A 17,080-nucleotide genomic window follows, 5' to 3' on the forward strand; every position below is an offset into this window, starting at 1 on the left:
TGAAGGTAAGTTTTCACATTTCCAAGTCAATGCTCTTTAAAGGAGAAAATAATGCGAGAAGGAACCAAAGATGAGCATAATTGCAGTATGTAAATAAAAGGAGGCTGGGAAAATTCCTAGGAATATCAAGTCAATAAATTGAATTTCTAGCAAGGAGAATACCATTGTTGATACCTTTTCTCTACAAAGGCTCAAGAGAAATGTCATCCCTAAGGATACCAAGATAATACTTCTACAATATTTGAGCCCTGGGTTGGAAAATCACACTGTGCCTCATATTGCTTTAAGAAAATTAAAAAAAAGAAGTGGAAAGGCAATCCTATCCTTTAAAAGAAGAAAAAGGGGGAATAATTTTCAATATTTATTTTGACTCATATGATTAAAAAAATCATCTCTACTTACTTAATGAAGTGATTAAAGTCTTTTTTTAGTGAAGTATTAGACCAGTTCACTTATTTTAATGTTTTTCTATTTTAGAAAAATTTACCTGCTTTTTTTTCTCATGCCAAGTTCTTTCTCTGGTTTGCCTAGATTACAATCTAGTTTTCATAATAAATCATCATTGTTGGACAATTTTCAAATTTAAAGCTGGATTACTTCAAAAGTTACAATATTTCATTTTTTTTTTTTAAGGAAAAAGTCGATCCTTACCTTTAGTAGGGGTAAGATTCATGCCTAGAAAACAGTATGAAAGTTTAAAAAAATGAATGTTGATAACACTGAACCCATGGGAATTAGGGAGTTAGGTTCCCACAACAATGAAAAACTCTAATCTTTTGCTATAGATTGCTGAAAATACACTTTTTTTGCATCCTCTTCTTTAAAACAAAACATTCTACTAATATGTAGTTTTCCTAACAGAGTAAGTAACCATGAAACAACTCATAGCATGTAATACAAAAAATTAAACTGGTAATATGCAAAACATTTTTTCTTGCTTGTAATTATCTAGAATCTATGATCACTTTTCCTAACACATGAAATTTAAAGTACCATTAAAACTATTTAACAAATTAAATTGTTAAAACTAAACTAAAACATTGTTTAACCTGAATTTTACCTTCCACTGTGCCAGATGGTGGATGTGAGGGAGGGCTTTGTTATACTATATTGCTGTAAATCTTTCCACCTTAGCTGTGCTCTGAAAACCAAAAAAGAGTTGCTGGAACTTTAGTTGCTGTCGTTGGAAAACACAGCCTTGATAGAGAGAGGTTTCAATATTTTCTTAAAGTCCAAAGTACTTGCACTATGCTTTGGGGGCATAACTACAACACAAAACTTGAATTTTAAAGGCAAACATGAAAATGTGCAACAAATGCACCTGGAGCTCTTTACCCTACATCTTGCAGGGTGGACAAGATCAATGAAGTGACTAATAGGATATTAGCCATTCCACAAACTTATGTGAATCTTCTCTCTTTATTTTTTCCTCTAATGTACATTGCCATAAATGTTGGAGGTTGCAAATTTGAAAGTGAAAATGAGGTTATTAATAAAATCATAGTTGCCAAAGTTAAAGGCTACAATATTGAGGTATGATTGTAAATAGCTTTCAAGAGTTGCCGTGGCTAATATCAGCATCACTGGGAAGACAAACTCGTGATAATTCTCTCTGAACTTATATTTGATTGTCTTTGAATAACACACATGGTACAGCAACAAAACCTGTCACCTTGGTAAAATTTGCCAGAATATGAACTTTGCTGGCAGAGTCTTAGAATCTTGCTATAACGAGGGTGGAGAATTTTCAAAATGCAATTAAATGATGGAGGTTGAATTGAGTATTTTATACAAAAGTCAGAAATTTCAGTGTCTGTTTATATGTTTCAGTCAAATCTTTTTTACTCTCTTCAAGTTTTGTTTACTGGTAGATTCTTTTACAAGCATGAGTTTATTGTACTGGTTCTATCTGTTCATAGATTTTAACCAAAGACTGGTCATCAGTAACTAAAACAGACCATTGGTTTGTTTGAGTTACAAAGGAAGGTGGTGACCACCTATCAGTTCTTTTAATACACAGATATATAACAAAAATCTGAAGATGACAAGTAGGTGGTAATGGAAATGATAATCCTTCCATGTTGCCATATTTCACTAGCAAAATATGAACATTTTGAGTAATCTTTGAACTTCAACCTTTGTCTGAAAGTGACCAATACACAATGCATTCTAGGTTCACATTGATCACTGGCTCAACAGACTACCGATAAACCAAGATTGGATATAAGTATTAATGACTATGTCAGGAGATTTAAAATGTCTGCTTTTTTTCTTTTAATTTTCTTGGGAAAATATAGTTAATTAGAAAATGAGAATTCTGCTGACAATGCAAATATTCCAACAGTTAATAGTCATTTAAAGACATTAAACATAAATCTTTTAGGGATGCCAATTGTATTTAAACAAAACCTCTACCATACTTGGTATAAATTTTTTTTTATGAGCTTTCCCTTCAATTTACTGATTAAAAACTACCTCAAATTTTTGCTAAAAGAAGATGGAGGCAACTGAGTATGTGGGGGGAAAATAATTGGGTTTAGAATTTGAAGACGTGGCTTGATAGCTATTTCCTTAAAAATCTCTGTGATCTTAGTTACCCACCCATTTAAAGGATTTAGGTGATCTCTATAGCTCCTTCCAGCTCCAAAGCTATGGTCTTGAAAGAATTAACTTAGGTTCTCTCATGGGGAAAAAAAAAAGGGTTTCTTGGTTTTATTGAAGAAATGATAGGAACTACACATTAATTACCTGGGAAATAAAGAGGCAAACTTAATTTTAACTTAATAGAAGCAGATGAGGGTGTCACTCTCAGTGGATTTTCCATGGATGCTGGTGGAGTTGTTGACAATAAAGTGCTAGACACAGGCAGTCGTGGTCCAGGGGATAGTCAGGAAGACCGAACCTCAGCTACTCGCCTTTCTGGGTAATGCTGGGTAAGACACTTAACCCCTCTTTGCCTCAGTTTCCTTATCCGCCCCTGCCTCGGAGGATCCAACGTCGGCAAAATGTTGATGTAAGTGCAGGTTACTATCAGACTGGGAAAATGGGAGAAGTTTCAATTGTCCACTGGGGAAACATCACCCTGGAGGGGTGTGGTCCGGCCCCGGGAAGTCAGACGGCGGGGGTGGGGGAGGGCACGCCCTTCGGGATGCACAGGTACACGTGGATGGCCTAGTCCATACCGGGACAGATTACTGTATAGATAGAAGACAGTGTGGGCCCCCGCCATTCAGAGAAGCCCGTCTACCCTGCACGTGGGCAATCGCTCCCTCCAAGGGGCATTTCTGGGGGTGGAGAAGCGGGAAAAGGCTTCCTCCCTTCCCCTGCCCCGGGCCCAGTCTCTCCCCTTGAAATCGGAAAGAAAATGCTTCGGAAATCTCGAAGTGCTTTAGGAAGCTTTCCACGGCCCAGACGGGTGCTTTTCCTCTCAGAAATCTCAAGCTGTGGCAGGAGCAGGAAGCCCCGGATTCAAACTTCCCCTCAGACCTCCGTATGCAGCCACAGGCACTTCTCAAAAGGAAAAATGAAATTGGAGGAGAGGCCGGATGGCCCCCGTCCAACCTTCAGCTCCGGCGCTAGGACCCAGCGCACCAACACACCCGCCTCGAATGCTCTCTCCGCCTCCGGGCCCCACCTTCCTACGCGGGGGTGGGGTGGAATGGAAAGGGAGCGAAAAAGAGTGAGAGCAAAAGAGAGAGGGAAAGAGGGAGAGAACGCGAGAGAGCAGACGTGACGCATGCGCCTCGGCGTCCAGGGCCGGCCCTACCCCCCACCCCCTATAGGGAGGGGAGCGGAGAGGAGAGGAGGGAGAGGGCCCCAGCGGCCTTCCGCGCAGGCGCATTGGGGCAAGGAAGTGGGCGGGAGCGCGCTCCTCGGCTCACTTCCGCCCGGCCGGGCCCCGGCCCCTCCCTCCCTGGCTTTCCTTCCCCTCCTCTCCCTCCCCGGGCTCCCCGCCCCTTTCCCTCCCGGCCCTGCCCTCCTCGCTGCTCCCTCCTCCTCCTCCCCTCTTCCCTCCCCCATCTCCATCCGGGTCGCTAGCTCTGGCTCGGGACTGGACGGCGGCGGCAGCGGCGGCTGCTCTCCTCGCTCTCTCCTCGACTGCTCTTCTCCCGCCGCGCCCCCCGCGCCCGCGCCGCCCGGGAGGGACCTGCGAAAGTTTCCCGGCAGCCGCAGGCGGCGACAGTGACCGCGGCGGCGGCGGCAACGCCGGAGGAGCGGCCTCGGGAGGGGCCGGGCCCCGCGCCCCGGGGCTCCGCTGCCCTCCCTGCGGAGCCCGGTGAGTAAACGAGGCACCGCCAGGGAGGGAGAGGAGGCCAGCCGGGGGCGGGTGGGGCCGGGCGGGGCGGGCGTCCGCTCTCGCCCTTACCGGGTGCCCCTTCCCTCTTGCTCCTTCCCCGGCCGGGCCTCAGTTTCCACCGCTGTAAAATGCGGAACCCTTCTCTGGAGAAAGTCCCTTCACTTCTCTGGCTTTACCTGGAAACGAGGGGGCTCTTCTCTCCCGGTCTGGGACTCTGGAGAGGTTCCGGGGCCGCCTCTGTCTTATTTAGCCCCTCTCGGACTTTCCCCACTGCTCCTGGGAAGGAGAGACCCGGGAGGGAGTGTTTGTGTAGGGGACTCCCAGCTTTCTGCCGTTCTGGGGTCTGTGTCTTGGAGGCAAGCCCCTCCAGCCCCCCCCCTTCTGTGAAGTGTTCCTTTGCGCTCTTCTGGACAATGGGGGTCCCTGGGGTCTTTGTGTGGAAGGCGAGTGGTCACGGCCTTTGCCCAGACTCAGTTTCTCCCTCTGTGATGTTCTCCGAGCTCTCCCTTTCCAAGGCTAGCGGTGTTTCCTCGGGTCTCAGTGGAACAGAGGACCTCGAGTGTCCGGTGTCCACTTGGAGAGCCTCTGAGTTTTCCTTGGGGAGGGCAGTGGACTAGGCGATCTCAGGCCCCTCTCGGCCCTAATCCTGGGTGACGGTCCCTGTCCTTTCAGGCAAGTTCTTCAGGTTTCCAGCCTCAGTTTTCACTTCTGGACATTGAGAGAGTTGGTCTACATCAATGATATCAAATCCTGTAGAAACGGGAGTCCATTGCTTAAGAAGACCACGAACCAAATATCTACGTGGTGTTTACCGTATTTTTATGTATTTTGTTAAAGCTTCCTAGTTCTGAGTCCGTTTTACCTGCCGCTTGGGGCTAGTGAAATCAAGGTAATGTCCGTTTCCAGGGACTTGGAAGCTCCGACCTCACTTTATGTAAGAGAGCCGAACTAAGGGATCTCTGAGGACCTTCCCAGCCCCGAGCCTCCCTTTCCCAAGGGCCTGAGTTGCTGCTTTGTTGGCTGCTCTTCTCTGTTGGCTTGGTCTCCTTTGGTTGGGTGTGTACGGACCCTCCCATCACCCCCATTCCAGATTTCCCACTTGCTATTCCTTGGGGTTAGAGGCTCAGAGAAGGATAAAAATAGCTTCATTTTCACACCTTGATTTGTACTGCAAAAAGAGCATAAAGACATTTGCCACCTTCACTCCCAATTTTTTATTTGAAAATCCATAACCATTCCACAGGTCCCTCTTCCAAATAAAAGAGTAAATATCAAGAAAATTCTGTCTTCTTGACTTGTATAGGGAGTTTGCTCTAATTCTCCTGAAGGGTCTGTCATAGAGACTCAGCAGAATTTTTACTTGTCATGGACATAGGAAAATTAGGTTTGAAACTTAGTGGGATAGTTGGGAGTAATAGCCCTGACTAAATGCTGACTTTTTTAAATGGTATGATTTACTAATGCAGTGTCTTTAAGAAATGCTGCCTATTTTGCTGTATTTTTCTCCTAGTTTAAATCTGTCTTTACAGTAACGGGATAATCATCAAACTGGAAAGTTCCAGGGATTTCACCACCAGTGTAAACTATGAATGGCCCTTCCCCCTCTCCAACCCTTGAAAAGTTGACTGTGCCCGTGTTATTTACTTTTTTAGAAAGGGAAAAAAAAATCTATTTTACTAGACAGACATAGACAGGATTAGAAGTTTATTCTTATTGTACATAGAAAATGTCTATTAGAGTGAATTTAAACTGTACATTTTTAATATTTGTATATTTGTGGTTTATTCTCATTTTAAACTTAAGCTTAGAATGAAGTAGAAATACATTTTTAAAAATACTTATTTGAATTTGTCATAAATTTGTGTTTTGATAGGACATTATGATGAGGAGTTTTATTTCTCTATTGCCTTACAAGTAAAATTATTGTGAAAATTGGAAGATTTCTTTTTTAAATCATGGAACGGTTGAAGTTCTTATAATTATTTCTCTTTCATTCTGTTGGGCAGAACTTGCTTCATGCAACTGGTGTTGATGTGGACCAGCTTTAATTCTAGTCTCACTGAAAGACATTTTTAAAAAGAGCCTGTGTGCTACTGTTGATATTTTCTATAAAGTCATCACATCTTATGTATGGCTTTTAGTGTTTCCTTCACAAATGCTGAAATTTATTCTAGAAGAGGATTATGTATCAGTTTTGGGCACTTGTTTTTTTCTTTTTAGTTATGCTGTTATAACAATTGCAGTAAGATACATGATATATAAAGTTTAAAGTAACTTGTTACATATATATATAAAGTTTTATATATATAAAGTTAAAAATAATGTGTAGGGAAAATTTATTCTAATAGAATATCATGAGTTCCCCTGAATATAGTCTATTAAAAATAAAGTAAAAACTCCTCATCTGTGTGAAAAACTGTTCTAATCCATAAATGTAGAATCAACTATGGTGGATTTGTGATTTTGTAAAGTGTTTCTGAAATATTAAAAAAAAAAAAAAATGAATGATATTTTTCAAAGATGTTAGATTTAGTACTCTTTGTGTTGTGAATATATGTAAGTATATAGATATGATAATTGAAAAGGGGTACTGACATAAAGTTTCTTTTAATTTCCCCTGACACAGGGACACATTCTACTTCTATACGGAAGAGAGTTTTTAAAATCATTGAATCTGGAAGATCAAAAGAAATACAAGCATGTTGTGCTGGGGAAACGCATCCTTTGGACAGCTAGGTTTGGGTGGAATTGATGAAGAAATTGTACTAGAGCCCAGGAAAAGTGACTTTTTCATAAATAAAAAAGTCCAAGATGTAGGATGTGGACTCAGACATACAGTATTTGTCCTAGATGATGGGACAGTATATACTTGTGGATGTAATGATCTAGGACAATTGGGTCATGAAAAATCCAGGAAGAAGCCAGGTAAGTTAACTTTCTGATTCACTTTTCCTATTCAAGAAATGTTTTAACATTTAGTAATAATTGTTTAGTTTTTGAAACAGTATAATTTTTCTCTTCTCAAATTGGCATCTTTGATCAAAGGTTTTAAAATCTGTCCAAATTATAGTTTCTAGTTAAATTTTCCTTTTGGAATCGAGAACAAACAGTTAAAAAGCTAAGTAGTAATTGAAAGTTGAATTGGGAATGTCACTGTGTGGCTTTCTGAGTATCTCAGATGTGTCTGTTTTTGCTCCTACAAGTGACTTAAATGGCACTAGGGAAGTTTTAATTTTATAGCAAAATTTAAGTGACAAAAGGGGGGGAGAGCAATATTCTGGGTATAATATGATCACTTTTAGAATGCTACAAATTTCTGCCACTTTCTACCTGCCTAGCCATATGCAGGTATGCTTTCTTAGGTATTGTACTGAACAGCCAATAATACTTTGTCTTAAGCTTTACATTTTAATATTAAAATGTTTCATAATTCTTTGCCATATATGTAATTTGGCTTTTTTTCTTAGCATCTTGAATGTATACTTTTATTTTGTTCACTTGAAATATGAATTTTAATCTTAATTTCTTGTTAAAGAACTGATTGAGGTTGTAAAAATAATAAAGTGTCTCCATGTGGCAAAGTGGAAATGGCTTTTAGGCTAATGAACGTCTTGACAAGTTTGGCTTTATTTCATATTTTGATTCTTTTAATAAATATACTTCATAGTATAATATTACTAAATTCAGCAAAATTCTCTGTTTTTCATACTCTTCTTCCCCATGAATTAATTTACGAATGGAAACAAAATGATTATTGTTACATAGGAAAGAATGTTTACTTTTCAAGTAATTACTATATAGTTGTGCAGATTTGCAATTTGTGCTCACCATCTAACTTTAATACGTTCTTAATGACATGAATATTTCCCTTGGCAGTCATTTTAATTAACTGACCTCATTATTTAAGCAATTTATATTATTTAGTCTATTTTTGAGAGCTATTAATAACATAAAATGTTATGGCCTTTAAATTAAGAGATCTTTTCTCTTTTGTTACATCTGTATTACTTCACCATCTTTACTTTGTATATAAGGTTTTTTAAAAACCTTTTTGTGATTGCCATTTTACTCTCATTTTTCTCTTTAGTTTTATTCTGTGAGTTTTTCTAAATCATAGAAAAGTAAATACAATATATAGCAACTACAAGATTGAAGTTGTTTGCCACCTGTAATTTAATACTTATGTTACGGAATCCTGTCATATTTCTTTAAACTTTAGCATCAAGGTGACCATATAGACAAAAACGAATAAGTTCCCATTCAATAATCTACTATTGCCTTTGCTTCAGACAGAAACAATCTTTTTTTTTTCTTTGCTTTGTCTTAACTAGTTTTATGTACTGTTTTAATGATACAAGCATCCTTTTTGTTTGTGTACGTGTGTGTGTGTGTGTGTGTGTGTGTGTGTATTCTAGCATCCTTCTGTTTCTGTTATTTCTTGGGAGTTTTACATGAAACAGAAGTGTAATTTGGGGAGAACGGAATTTGCCCACATTGTCATTAGGGCTTATGAAGATTGATTTTGGAAGACAAAACTTTCTAAAATATATTGAATGTTGTGCTTAGTTTTAATTCTGTTAATTATGTGGGGCTCTATGACGCTGGAGAACTCATAAAAATCTTGAATGTTCTTTATGGTCCTGCTGACATTATGATGACGGCATTGTGACATCAGAATCACATTCAACACTAAGAAGGGTCATTTATAGTGTTGAAATGTCATTTTATAGTATTGAAGGTGGAAACTCTTTGACAGTCAACGTTGCACCCCAATAATATACCTGGGGAACTTGTTTCCTTCCCATATTCACCTTAAACTATGAAAGATACAAAAGAAGAAAGCAGCTTTTTATATTGGGGTTGGAAGATTCATATGTGAAACAAACCATTTAGGGATTTTTTTTTTTCCCCCCTGAGGCAATGGAGTTAAGTGACTTGCCCAAGGTCATACCATCTAGGAAGTGTTAAGTGTCTGAGGCCAGATTTGAACTCAGGTCTTCTTGACTTCAGGGCTCGGGCTCTATCCACTGGGCCACCTCACTGCCTCCAAAACCATTTAGTTTTAAGGCAACTTATCTAAGCAGCTAAGTTGGAAAAGCTGTAATAATGGATTTGGGAATTCAAAGTAAGAGATATGTTATGAAATTAGGAAAAACTCTATGAAGGAAGGTACAGGGTCTTAACTTTAGTCCAACAAAGGATTGTTTTAATAAGCACCAATGATTTGCTTTGGAAAAGATTTGGGATTTCATTACCCTTGGTGACACAGATTTCAATTCCTCTGCTACTTAGGAAATGATCTTTATGAACTTCTGTGGCCAGAAAATGCCTTCCCTTAATGGACAGTCCAGTCTTCTGAAAGGAGTGAGCTCTGAGTCTGTCTCTCTGTTGTCTTCTTAACACCAAATTGCTGCTGGGCCTGTATTTAAAGCCATTTCAGCTTGGTAGTGTCTGCTGTTTGTGGTCTGCAGGCCTAACCTTTGAGAATCAGTGGTCAGTTTCCATGCCATGAACCTCAATCATGCCTCAGCTTTTAGCTCTTCTACCATTTGCCACCTTTGCTTCCACCCATGCACTACTGAATCAAGGTGGAGAAAATCACATAACCACTGACTGGATCCCTCTCAAATTTATGTTACATAATTTCAGCTGGGCCTTCATGGTTGGTAGGCAATCCTATTATACCTTTTCATCCTTTCTTATCAATTCACTGTCTCATTTTCCTTAGTGACTCTTCTATACCTCCTTCCTCTTCAAACTTCCTGATGTTCCCCCTTTCCTTTGCCTTATATTTTACAGAAAAAATTAAAGCCATTTGCCATAAGATCCCTCTTCCTTCTTCCTCATCTTCTGTCACTCCCTTTCTTCATTCCTGTTTCAGATGGTGAAGTGACTTTACTCCTTCCTAAGGCTAAGCCCTCAGCTTGTTCAAATGATTCCATTCCACCCCATCTTCTGCCACTCTTTCCACTTAGTTTCAATCTACTGGATCATTTTCTACTGCCTGTAAACATACCGGCATCTCCCCCATCGGGAAAAAACCATCACTTGATCTTTTCATTCCTATTATCTTTTCTTTCTTTTGCTCTTTATAGCTAGCTCCTTGAGAAGGCTATATATATATATATTTTTTAAAATAATAGATACATCTATTTTCCCTCCTTTTCCTCTCTTCTTACCTGACAATTTAGCTTCTGACCTTATCATTCTATCAAATGATACTGTTCTTTTTAAAGGAACTAATCATTACATGTTAACTATATATTAAGCAATCTAAACTATTTCCAAAGTCACTAATAATTTCTAGTTGATAAATCCCATGGTCTTTTCTCAGCCTCATTCTCTTTATTTTTTCTGCAGCCTTTGGTATACTTGATACCTCTTTTCTCTAGATTTGGTGGATAAGACCCTCTCCTGGGTTTTCTAGCTGTTTTTTTTAACATTTCTTCTATCTCCTTTGCTGGATCTGGTTCTAGATCTTCCACTAACTGTAGGTGTCCTTTAGGGGGCCCTCTACTCTATACTATTTCACTTGATGAACTTGTCATCTCTCAAAGATTTAGTTACCATGGTTCTGCTGATAACACTTAAATCTACCTGTAGTGTCCTGATCTCTCTGCCGACCTTCAACTTCTCCAACTGCCTTTTGGCCATTTTGGACTTTCAGTAGACATCTTGAATTCAGTATAACCAAAATGGAGCTTGTTTCTTCCCCCTAAACTATCTCCTCTCTCTCCTTCCTGTTACTGTCAAGTACAACACTATCCTCTGTGTCTCAGTCAGACTTACAACCTAGGGATCAATCCTTGATTGCTCATTGTCTCTCTTACCCCTGTAAATCTAAGCTGTTATTAGAGCCTGTCATTTTCACCTTTGTGCCATCTCTCAAACCTGCCTCCTTCTCTGTCACATTTCCCACCCTGGGGCAGACCCTTATCACCTCACACCTGGATTATTATAAAAGGTGTTTTTGGCTCTGGCTACTTCAAGTTTCTCCCCACTATAATCCATCTTCTATTAAATCACTGAAGTGATTCCTCTTAAATCATAGGTCTGATCATATCACTTTTCCTCCTGGCCCCCAAATGTATTTCACTGGCTCCCTACTACTTCCGGAATCAAAAACAAAATGTGCTGTTTTTCATTCAAAGTTTTTCATAACCTAACCCCCTTCTGCCTTTCCTTTTCACTTACCGTATTCTTCATAAATATACTTTGTTCCAGTAATACTGGAATTCTGGTTGTTACATGAACACAACATTCCACCTCTTGGTTGTATATATTGTCTTTGGATGTCTCTGTACCTGGAATATTCCCTCCTCATCTTCATGTGCTGACTTCCTTTAAATCACAACTAAAACCCCATCTTTTACAACAGTCCCTCTTAATTCTAGTGCTTTCTTAGTTATTTCCTATTTATTTTGTATGTAGCTTGCTATCTTTATATTTGTTTGCATATTGTTTCCTCCATTAGATTTCAGGTTTCTTGAGAGCAGGAACTGTCTTTTGCTGCTTTTTTGTATCCCCAGCACTTAGCATAGAGCCTGATACTTAATAAAGGTTTATTGATTTACCAAGTTGGAGTTATATTGAGGAGCTTACAAACAGCTAGAAAATAAAAATGAAATAGGGACTTCCTAAGTTTATAGAATGTGGTAGAAGACTCAGGTGAAACGGACTCTGTGGGAGTTGGGTCACAAGCAACATTGATTAGAATTAGAAGAAAATAGAGCAAAATCTGTTTTCTGTAAGAAGGATAGTTGCTATAATGACTTCTTCAGTGTCCCCTCACTATATTACCTCCCAATTTTTATTGTAATGTGCTTGAGTGAAAAAACCCAGAACACTTTGGATTGCTTTTAAGCAAGCAAGTGGTGTATTCAGTTGGAGTCAGTGTTCAGTCAGAACATCAGTGCATTCAAATGGGCCAAGCATTATCATTTAAAAAAGGTGTAGTTGCTTCTAGGATTTTTATAGGAAGATGAGCAGACTAGATTTCATTTGGAAAGTTGTATGATCTTTTGACAACTGAAATTTTTTCTCCAGTATAAGAAACCTTCATTCTTCAGACAAAATGTTCTTGTGGCAGTGCTATATGGTTGTTAATCTTGAAAGATAACTTTAGAAAAATCTGAGTTGTGGATAATATAGAATGCTTCAGAAGCAGACTCAGAAGGTGTAGAGTGGCTGCGGTGTGTTTCTAGGGAGGCTCCACATCAGTGACTCATTGATGTAGGCACTCCTTCCATTGCTGCATATTGCCTATCATCCATACCTTCTCATCCTAGTCACAGCTTCTCCAAGCTTTGCCATAAAATTTCTTTAGGGATCCACCCATGGTGCTGGGGGTCAGGAACCTTTCTTTATCCTCTTGACATGTGGATATAATTGAAACACATGGCTATCAATTTTCTCTTGCTTTTGTTATTTGATCTCACTTTTCTAGTCATATTTTTCTGATTATGTTTTGTGCCATTTCAGTTCTTTGCCGGTAGTTACTATGTTCTACTCACTGTCTATGTTTCTCCCTGTTGCCCTTTGAATGACTTTTGAGGCTATGATAATACATGACTCACAGCCTCAGCCGAAGACTTCTGAGATTAAAAAATGGGCCATTGTTTCAGGGAGAAGTTTGAGATTGTTGAAAGTTGGCTACAGTTTCCTTAATGCTGTCCAACTCACCTCTTTTGTTTTGGCCTAATTCATTGTCCATTCTCAGTGTCTATCCAAGGTGTTTGCTCTGGAATGGTACCATAGATTTTGTACACAATTTTATATCATAGTCTAGACAACAAACTTGTGGATAGTTAGACTAAATTTAGACTGGATGATTAAGGATTTCATTTAGGAATTTTTGTTAAATCACTTCAATCGTATCTAACTCTTTTATGACCCCATTTGTGTTTTTTTTTTTTTTTTTTTTTTGGCAAGATATTAGAGGAGGCTGCCATTTTATAGATGAAGAAACTGAGGTAAATAGTATTACACACCTAGTAAGTGTCTGAAGCCTGATGTGAACTCAAAAAGATGACTCTTCCCTGACTTTAGTCTTAGGGCTCTATCTACTGTAACGTCTAGGAGGTTCTGTTGTATTTTAGCTCTTAATACAATCAGTTTGCAAATAAAAACATCTGAACAGATTTCTCCAATGTGGGGAATTCCTTTTCTAGTTAGATCCTTTGCTGGACATCCTTCATAATGGTGGTGAGCTTTTGTCTCTTTTTATACTTTGCTTGATCATAATCAGAGGGTCATGAAACAAAATTCTCTTTGTTGTTGCAGCTTTTAACAAATCTTATCTGGTTTTAACATTTCTGTGTTATAGTGGAAGGGACATTTTGCCTTATAACTAGTTCATATTTCTGTAAGTACTTCAACATTTTCAAAGACTTCCTCTGAGGCCATTGGGATTCAGTGACTTGCCCAGGGTCACACAACTAGGAAGTGTTAAATGTCTGAGATCAGATTTGAACTCAGGTCCTTCTGACTTCAGACGTGGTGCTTTATCCACCGGGCCATCTAGCTGCCCCTTTCAAAGACATTTTAAAATATTATCTCTCTTAATCTTCACAGCAACCTTATGATAGGTACATTCTATAATTATCTCTATTTTATAGATGAACAAACTGAGGCAGATAGTGATTAAGTAATTTGACTAGGATTATACAGCTAGTAATGGTCAGAAATTGTATTTAACTCTGATTTTTGACTTCACAATCTCCTGTACCACCTAGCTGCCTAATCAGATGCTTTTTTATATTTAAGAAACAGTAAACTTAGTTGGATATTGTATCTGTTTTTCTTTGGTTTTGTGGTTAAAAAAGATAAATAGTATCAAGGATTTATATGACTGGAAAAGGAAGTGGGTTGGTTACATAGTGACAATGAAGGTGGAAACATGAATAGACAAAGTGTCTCACTGATAGCTACGAACTATAATAAAAAGCACAGTACAATTTTCCCCATGTTGGATAGTTTTGTGAAGCTATCTTGGACAAGACTTGTACAGGACCACTAATCATGAATGAAATGTGATTTGTGCTGATGGAAGAAACCCCACTCACATTATTGGAACTAGTTTATTGTAGAAGTACAAAGAAGTGTCATATTTGAGAAAAAATAATTTTTTAAGAAATCATTTGAGTTAATTCCTCTCCATCTCCTTTTTTATTTTAATTTTGCTTTTTTTTTTTTAAATAGATACTGCTCATCATTTTATTTTTTTGGGGGGTGGGTGGGTGGTGTAAGGCAATTTGCTTTAAGTGGCTTGTTAGTAAGTCATGGCTAGTAAGATATATCTGAAATCAATTTTGAACTCGGGTCTTCTTGACTCCAATACTTTGCATTGTGTCATTCAGTTTGCCCCTCCATCGCCTCTCTAATAGACATTTGGCAGTGAAAAATGAAGATTAGAGAAACAATTATTAGGTGTTTTTTAATTACTTAACTGATTTCTTAATATATCCAACCATAATACCAGAGCCATCCAGGATGGGATTTTACTTAATTAGAATTTAATACCAGCATGAGAAAGGAGAAACTCCTATAAAATAAACAGCCAGATTTTTGGACATCACTGTGAAAGGTTCAAGGCTGAAAATGTTAAATTTTGTAATTCATCGCTGTTGTATCCCTTTGAGAGTCACAATGAAAGCTTATTAAGTGATAAATTACATTTTTCTGGTGACCTAAAATGAGTTTCCATTCTGGACATACTTAGGCACCATACAAAGAGTTCTCTGGATTTTTGATATTAACAGTACAAGTTGCAGGTTCCTAATTCATATGTTTTAGCATCTTTATAGGATTTTAAATTTATGATATATTTTTAATTCTATTTCATCTGTTCAAGAATCATTGCTTGAGAGCTGATATAAAGATCTTGTGGAAGAATGTCTCTTATTATTCTGTATGAGTTTCATCCTTGGTTCATTTTACATACAGCTACCCAGAACATGTCGTTCTAGTTAATCTTACTTGTGTAACTATTTGTTTTGTGATGTTATCTTTTGTAATAAGCATTATTTGATAATTGTGTTTTGTTTTTTTTTAAATTTATCATTACACAGGGCTTGCATTTGTTGGAATATTCATAGATGGTGGGGAGAAGAATTCCCCTTTACTTCAGGGAAGAGTGTATCTCCCTGATCATAAACAGCTTCTTATCTTTAGCATTTTAGTTCTTTGTCCGGTTGAATTTATATAAAACCCAAAAGTTATCAAATTTTTATCATTTTGCTTGATATTAATTCATTTCTGTGTATATATTCAAAGGGAGAACTTTTTCTCTTTTTTCTCTCTGATAATGAATAAAGTAATGTGACTGAAATAAGTACTTGAGGAAAAATGCAAATTTTCATTTTATATGAATTGACATTATTTCAGAATAATTTACTGAAAAACTTTTATTCTCAGAGTGTCTAACAAGGAAACATCTTGATTATCACTGCCATAAAGAGGTGAAGACCATATCTGTTCTGAACTTGATGCTCAGCTGTATAATTGAGAACTGAACAAATTTCCATTGGTGCTACATGATGTGATGTTTCTTTTCCCAAAATTCCCAGAATCCCCCAAAAGCCCGGGATCTGATTTCAGGTTACTTATATACATCCTTATGTTTCTTGCCTTGGTATTTATGTTGGTAAGACATTGATGATCTTTGAATGAAGAAATTCTATTCATTCACAGTTTTATAAACAATTGCAATTACTATTGGAATATCTCTAGGGAAAAATCAGATTTAGTTAAAGAGTACCCTAATTTCCCAATCATTCCATACCTTTTTCATCTGACCAAAAGGAAACAAGACTGTTAAAACTAAGAGATTGAGTTCTTATCATCTAGATAGCCCAGTATATTGCACATAATTCTCTAGGAAGAGAAGAATATGGGAAATATGAAGTTTTTTTTTTTTTAAAGCAATGAAAAAAATTATGTTGTCTAGAGCAGGGCTTCTTAAACTTTTTCCACTTGTGACCAATTTTCACCTAAGAAATTTTTACATAACCCTGGGTATATAAGTAGTAAAATAGGTATACAAATCAGATATTTATTGATAATAAATCATGAAGAAATTTATTTTAAAACACTTCTTTAGTATAAATAAAATTTTACCATTTATAATTTTCATGCTAATGAAATGTACTTGTTTATTTTTACATAAAGAATGAAATCTTGACAGAATATTTGATACTTTTTATTATTGCCTTTTTTTTTTGGCAGCCCCCCATATGTGTTGCCCCAATATGTGGTTATAATCCATAGTTTTGGTCTAAGAAAATCTCATCAGAAATTTCAATAGTAAATAAGAGCTGGAATGTCCAGAGTAAAAAAAAAAAAAAAAATCTTCATAATGGAAAGGAACAGAGAGATGTCTTTTAGATATGTAATAATACTTCACATAGGGTCCTACATTTGAAAAAATTTCAAAAGCATTAACAATTAACTCATGGTTCCTTACAAAAAGCATGTGACAAAAATGGCAATAATTTTCCTTATTTTAGGGAACATATTTATAGAGAAATGGAATCACAAATTGTTAAGTGTAAGCCTATCATGTATTAGTGCTAGTAGTGAAGAACAAGTGATGAAACCTAAGACCTTGAGCCTACTAGCCTCTTACTTTAATCACTAAATTATATGCTTGTTTAGAATTTAAGTTTATATCTCCTGTTTGAGTTAGAGCAAATTCTGGGTCAGATATCCTGTCATCTTCCTGGTTATTAATAGAATTGTTATTTTGCATGTTTACCTTCTGATATCAGGTTACCTTGGGAAACC

General features: G+C 37.8%; 1 protein-coding gene and 1 long non-coding RNA gene across 6 annotated transcripts in view; one reads left to right on the top strand and one right to left on the bottom strand.

Moving 5' to 3' along the window:
* Positions 1-2,744: 2,744 nt before the first annotated feature.
* Positions 2,745-4,945, bottom strand: LOC127552116 (uncharacterized). The gene is made up of 2 exons (XR_007951263.1): positions 4,474-4,945; positions 2,745-3,507 (listed from the first exon to the last, which is right to left on the bottom strand). It is a non-coding gene; the product is annotated as an uncharacterized LOC127552116 (long non-coding RNA).
* Positions 4,178-17,080, top strand: part of HERC4 (HECT and RLD domain containing E3 ubiquitin protein ligase 4) — a 92,798-nt gene continuing 79,895 nt past the window's right edge. For 4 of the 5 annotated variants that reach the window (XM_051982581.1, XM_051982582.1, XM_051982583.1 and 1 more), the window contains exons 1-2: positions 4,178-4,276; positions 6,924-7,222. In XM_051982581.1, coding sequence (XP_051838541.1) covers positions 6,997-7,222 — 226 coding nt within the window. In that variant the 5' untranslated portion in view covers positions 4,178-4,276; positions 6,924-6,996. Of the gene's footprint in view, positions 4,277-6,923; positions 7,223-17,080 lie in introns of those variants that run through there. The other variant, XM_051982586.1, reaches the window with a different exon arrangement.

This window comes from Antechinus flavipes, chromosome 2 (assembly GCF_016432865.1).
Source record: "Antechinus flavipes isolate AdamAnt ecotype Samford, QLD, Australia chromosome 2, AdamAnt_v2, whole genome shotgun sequence".
Taxonomy (NCBI): domain Eukaryota; kingdom Metazoa; phylum Chordata; class Mammalia; order Dasyuromorphia; family Dasyuridae; genus Antechinus; species Antechinus flavipes.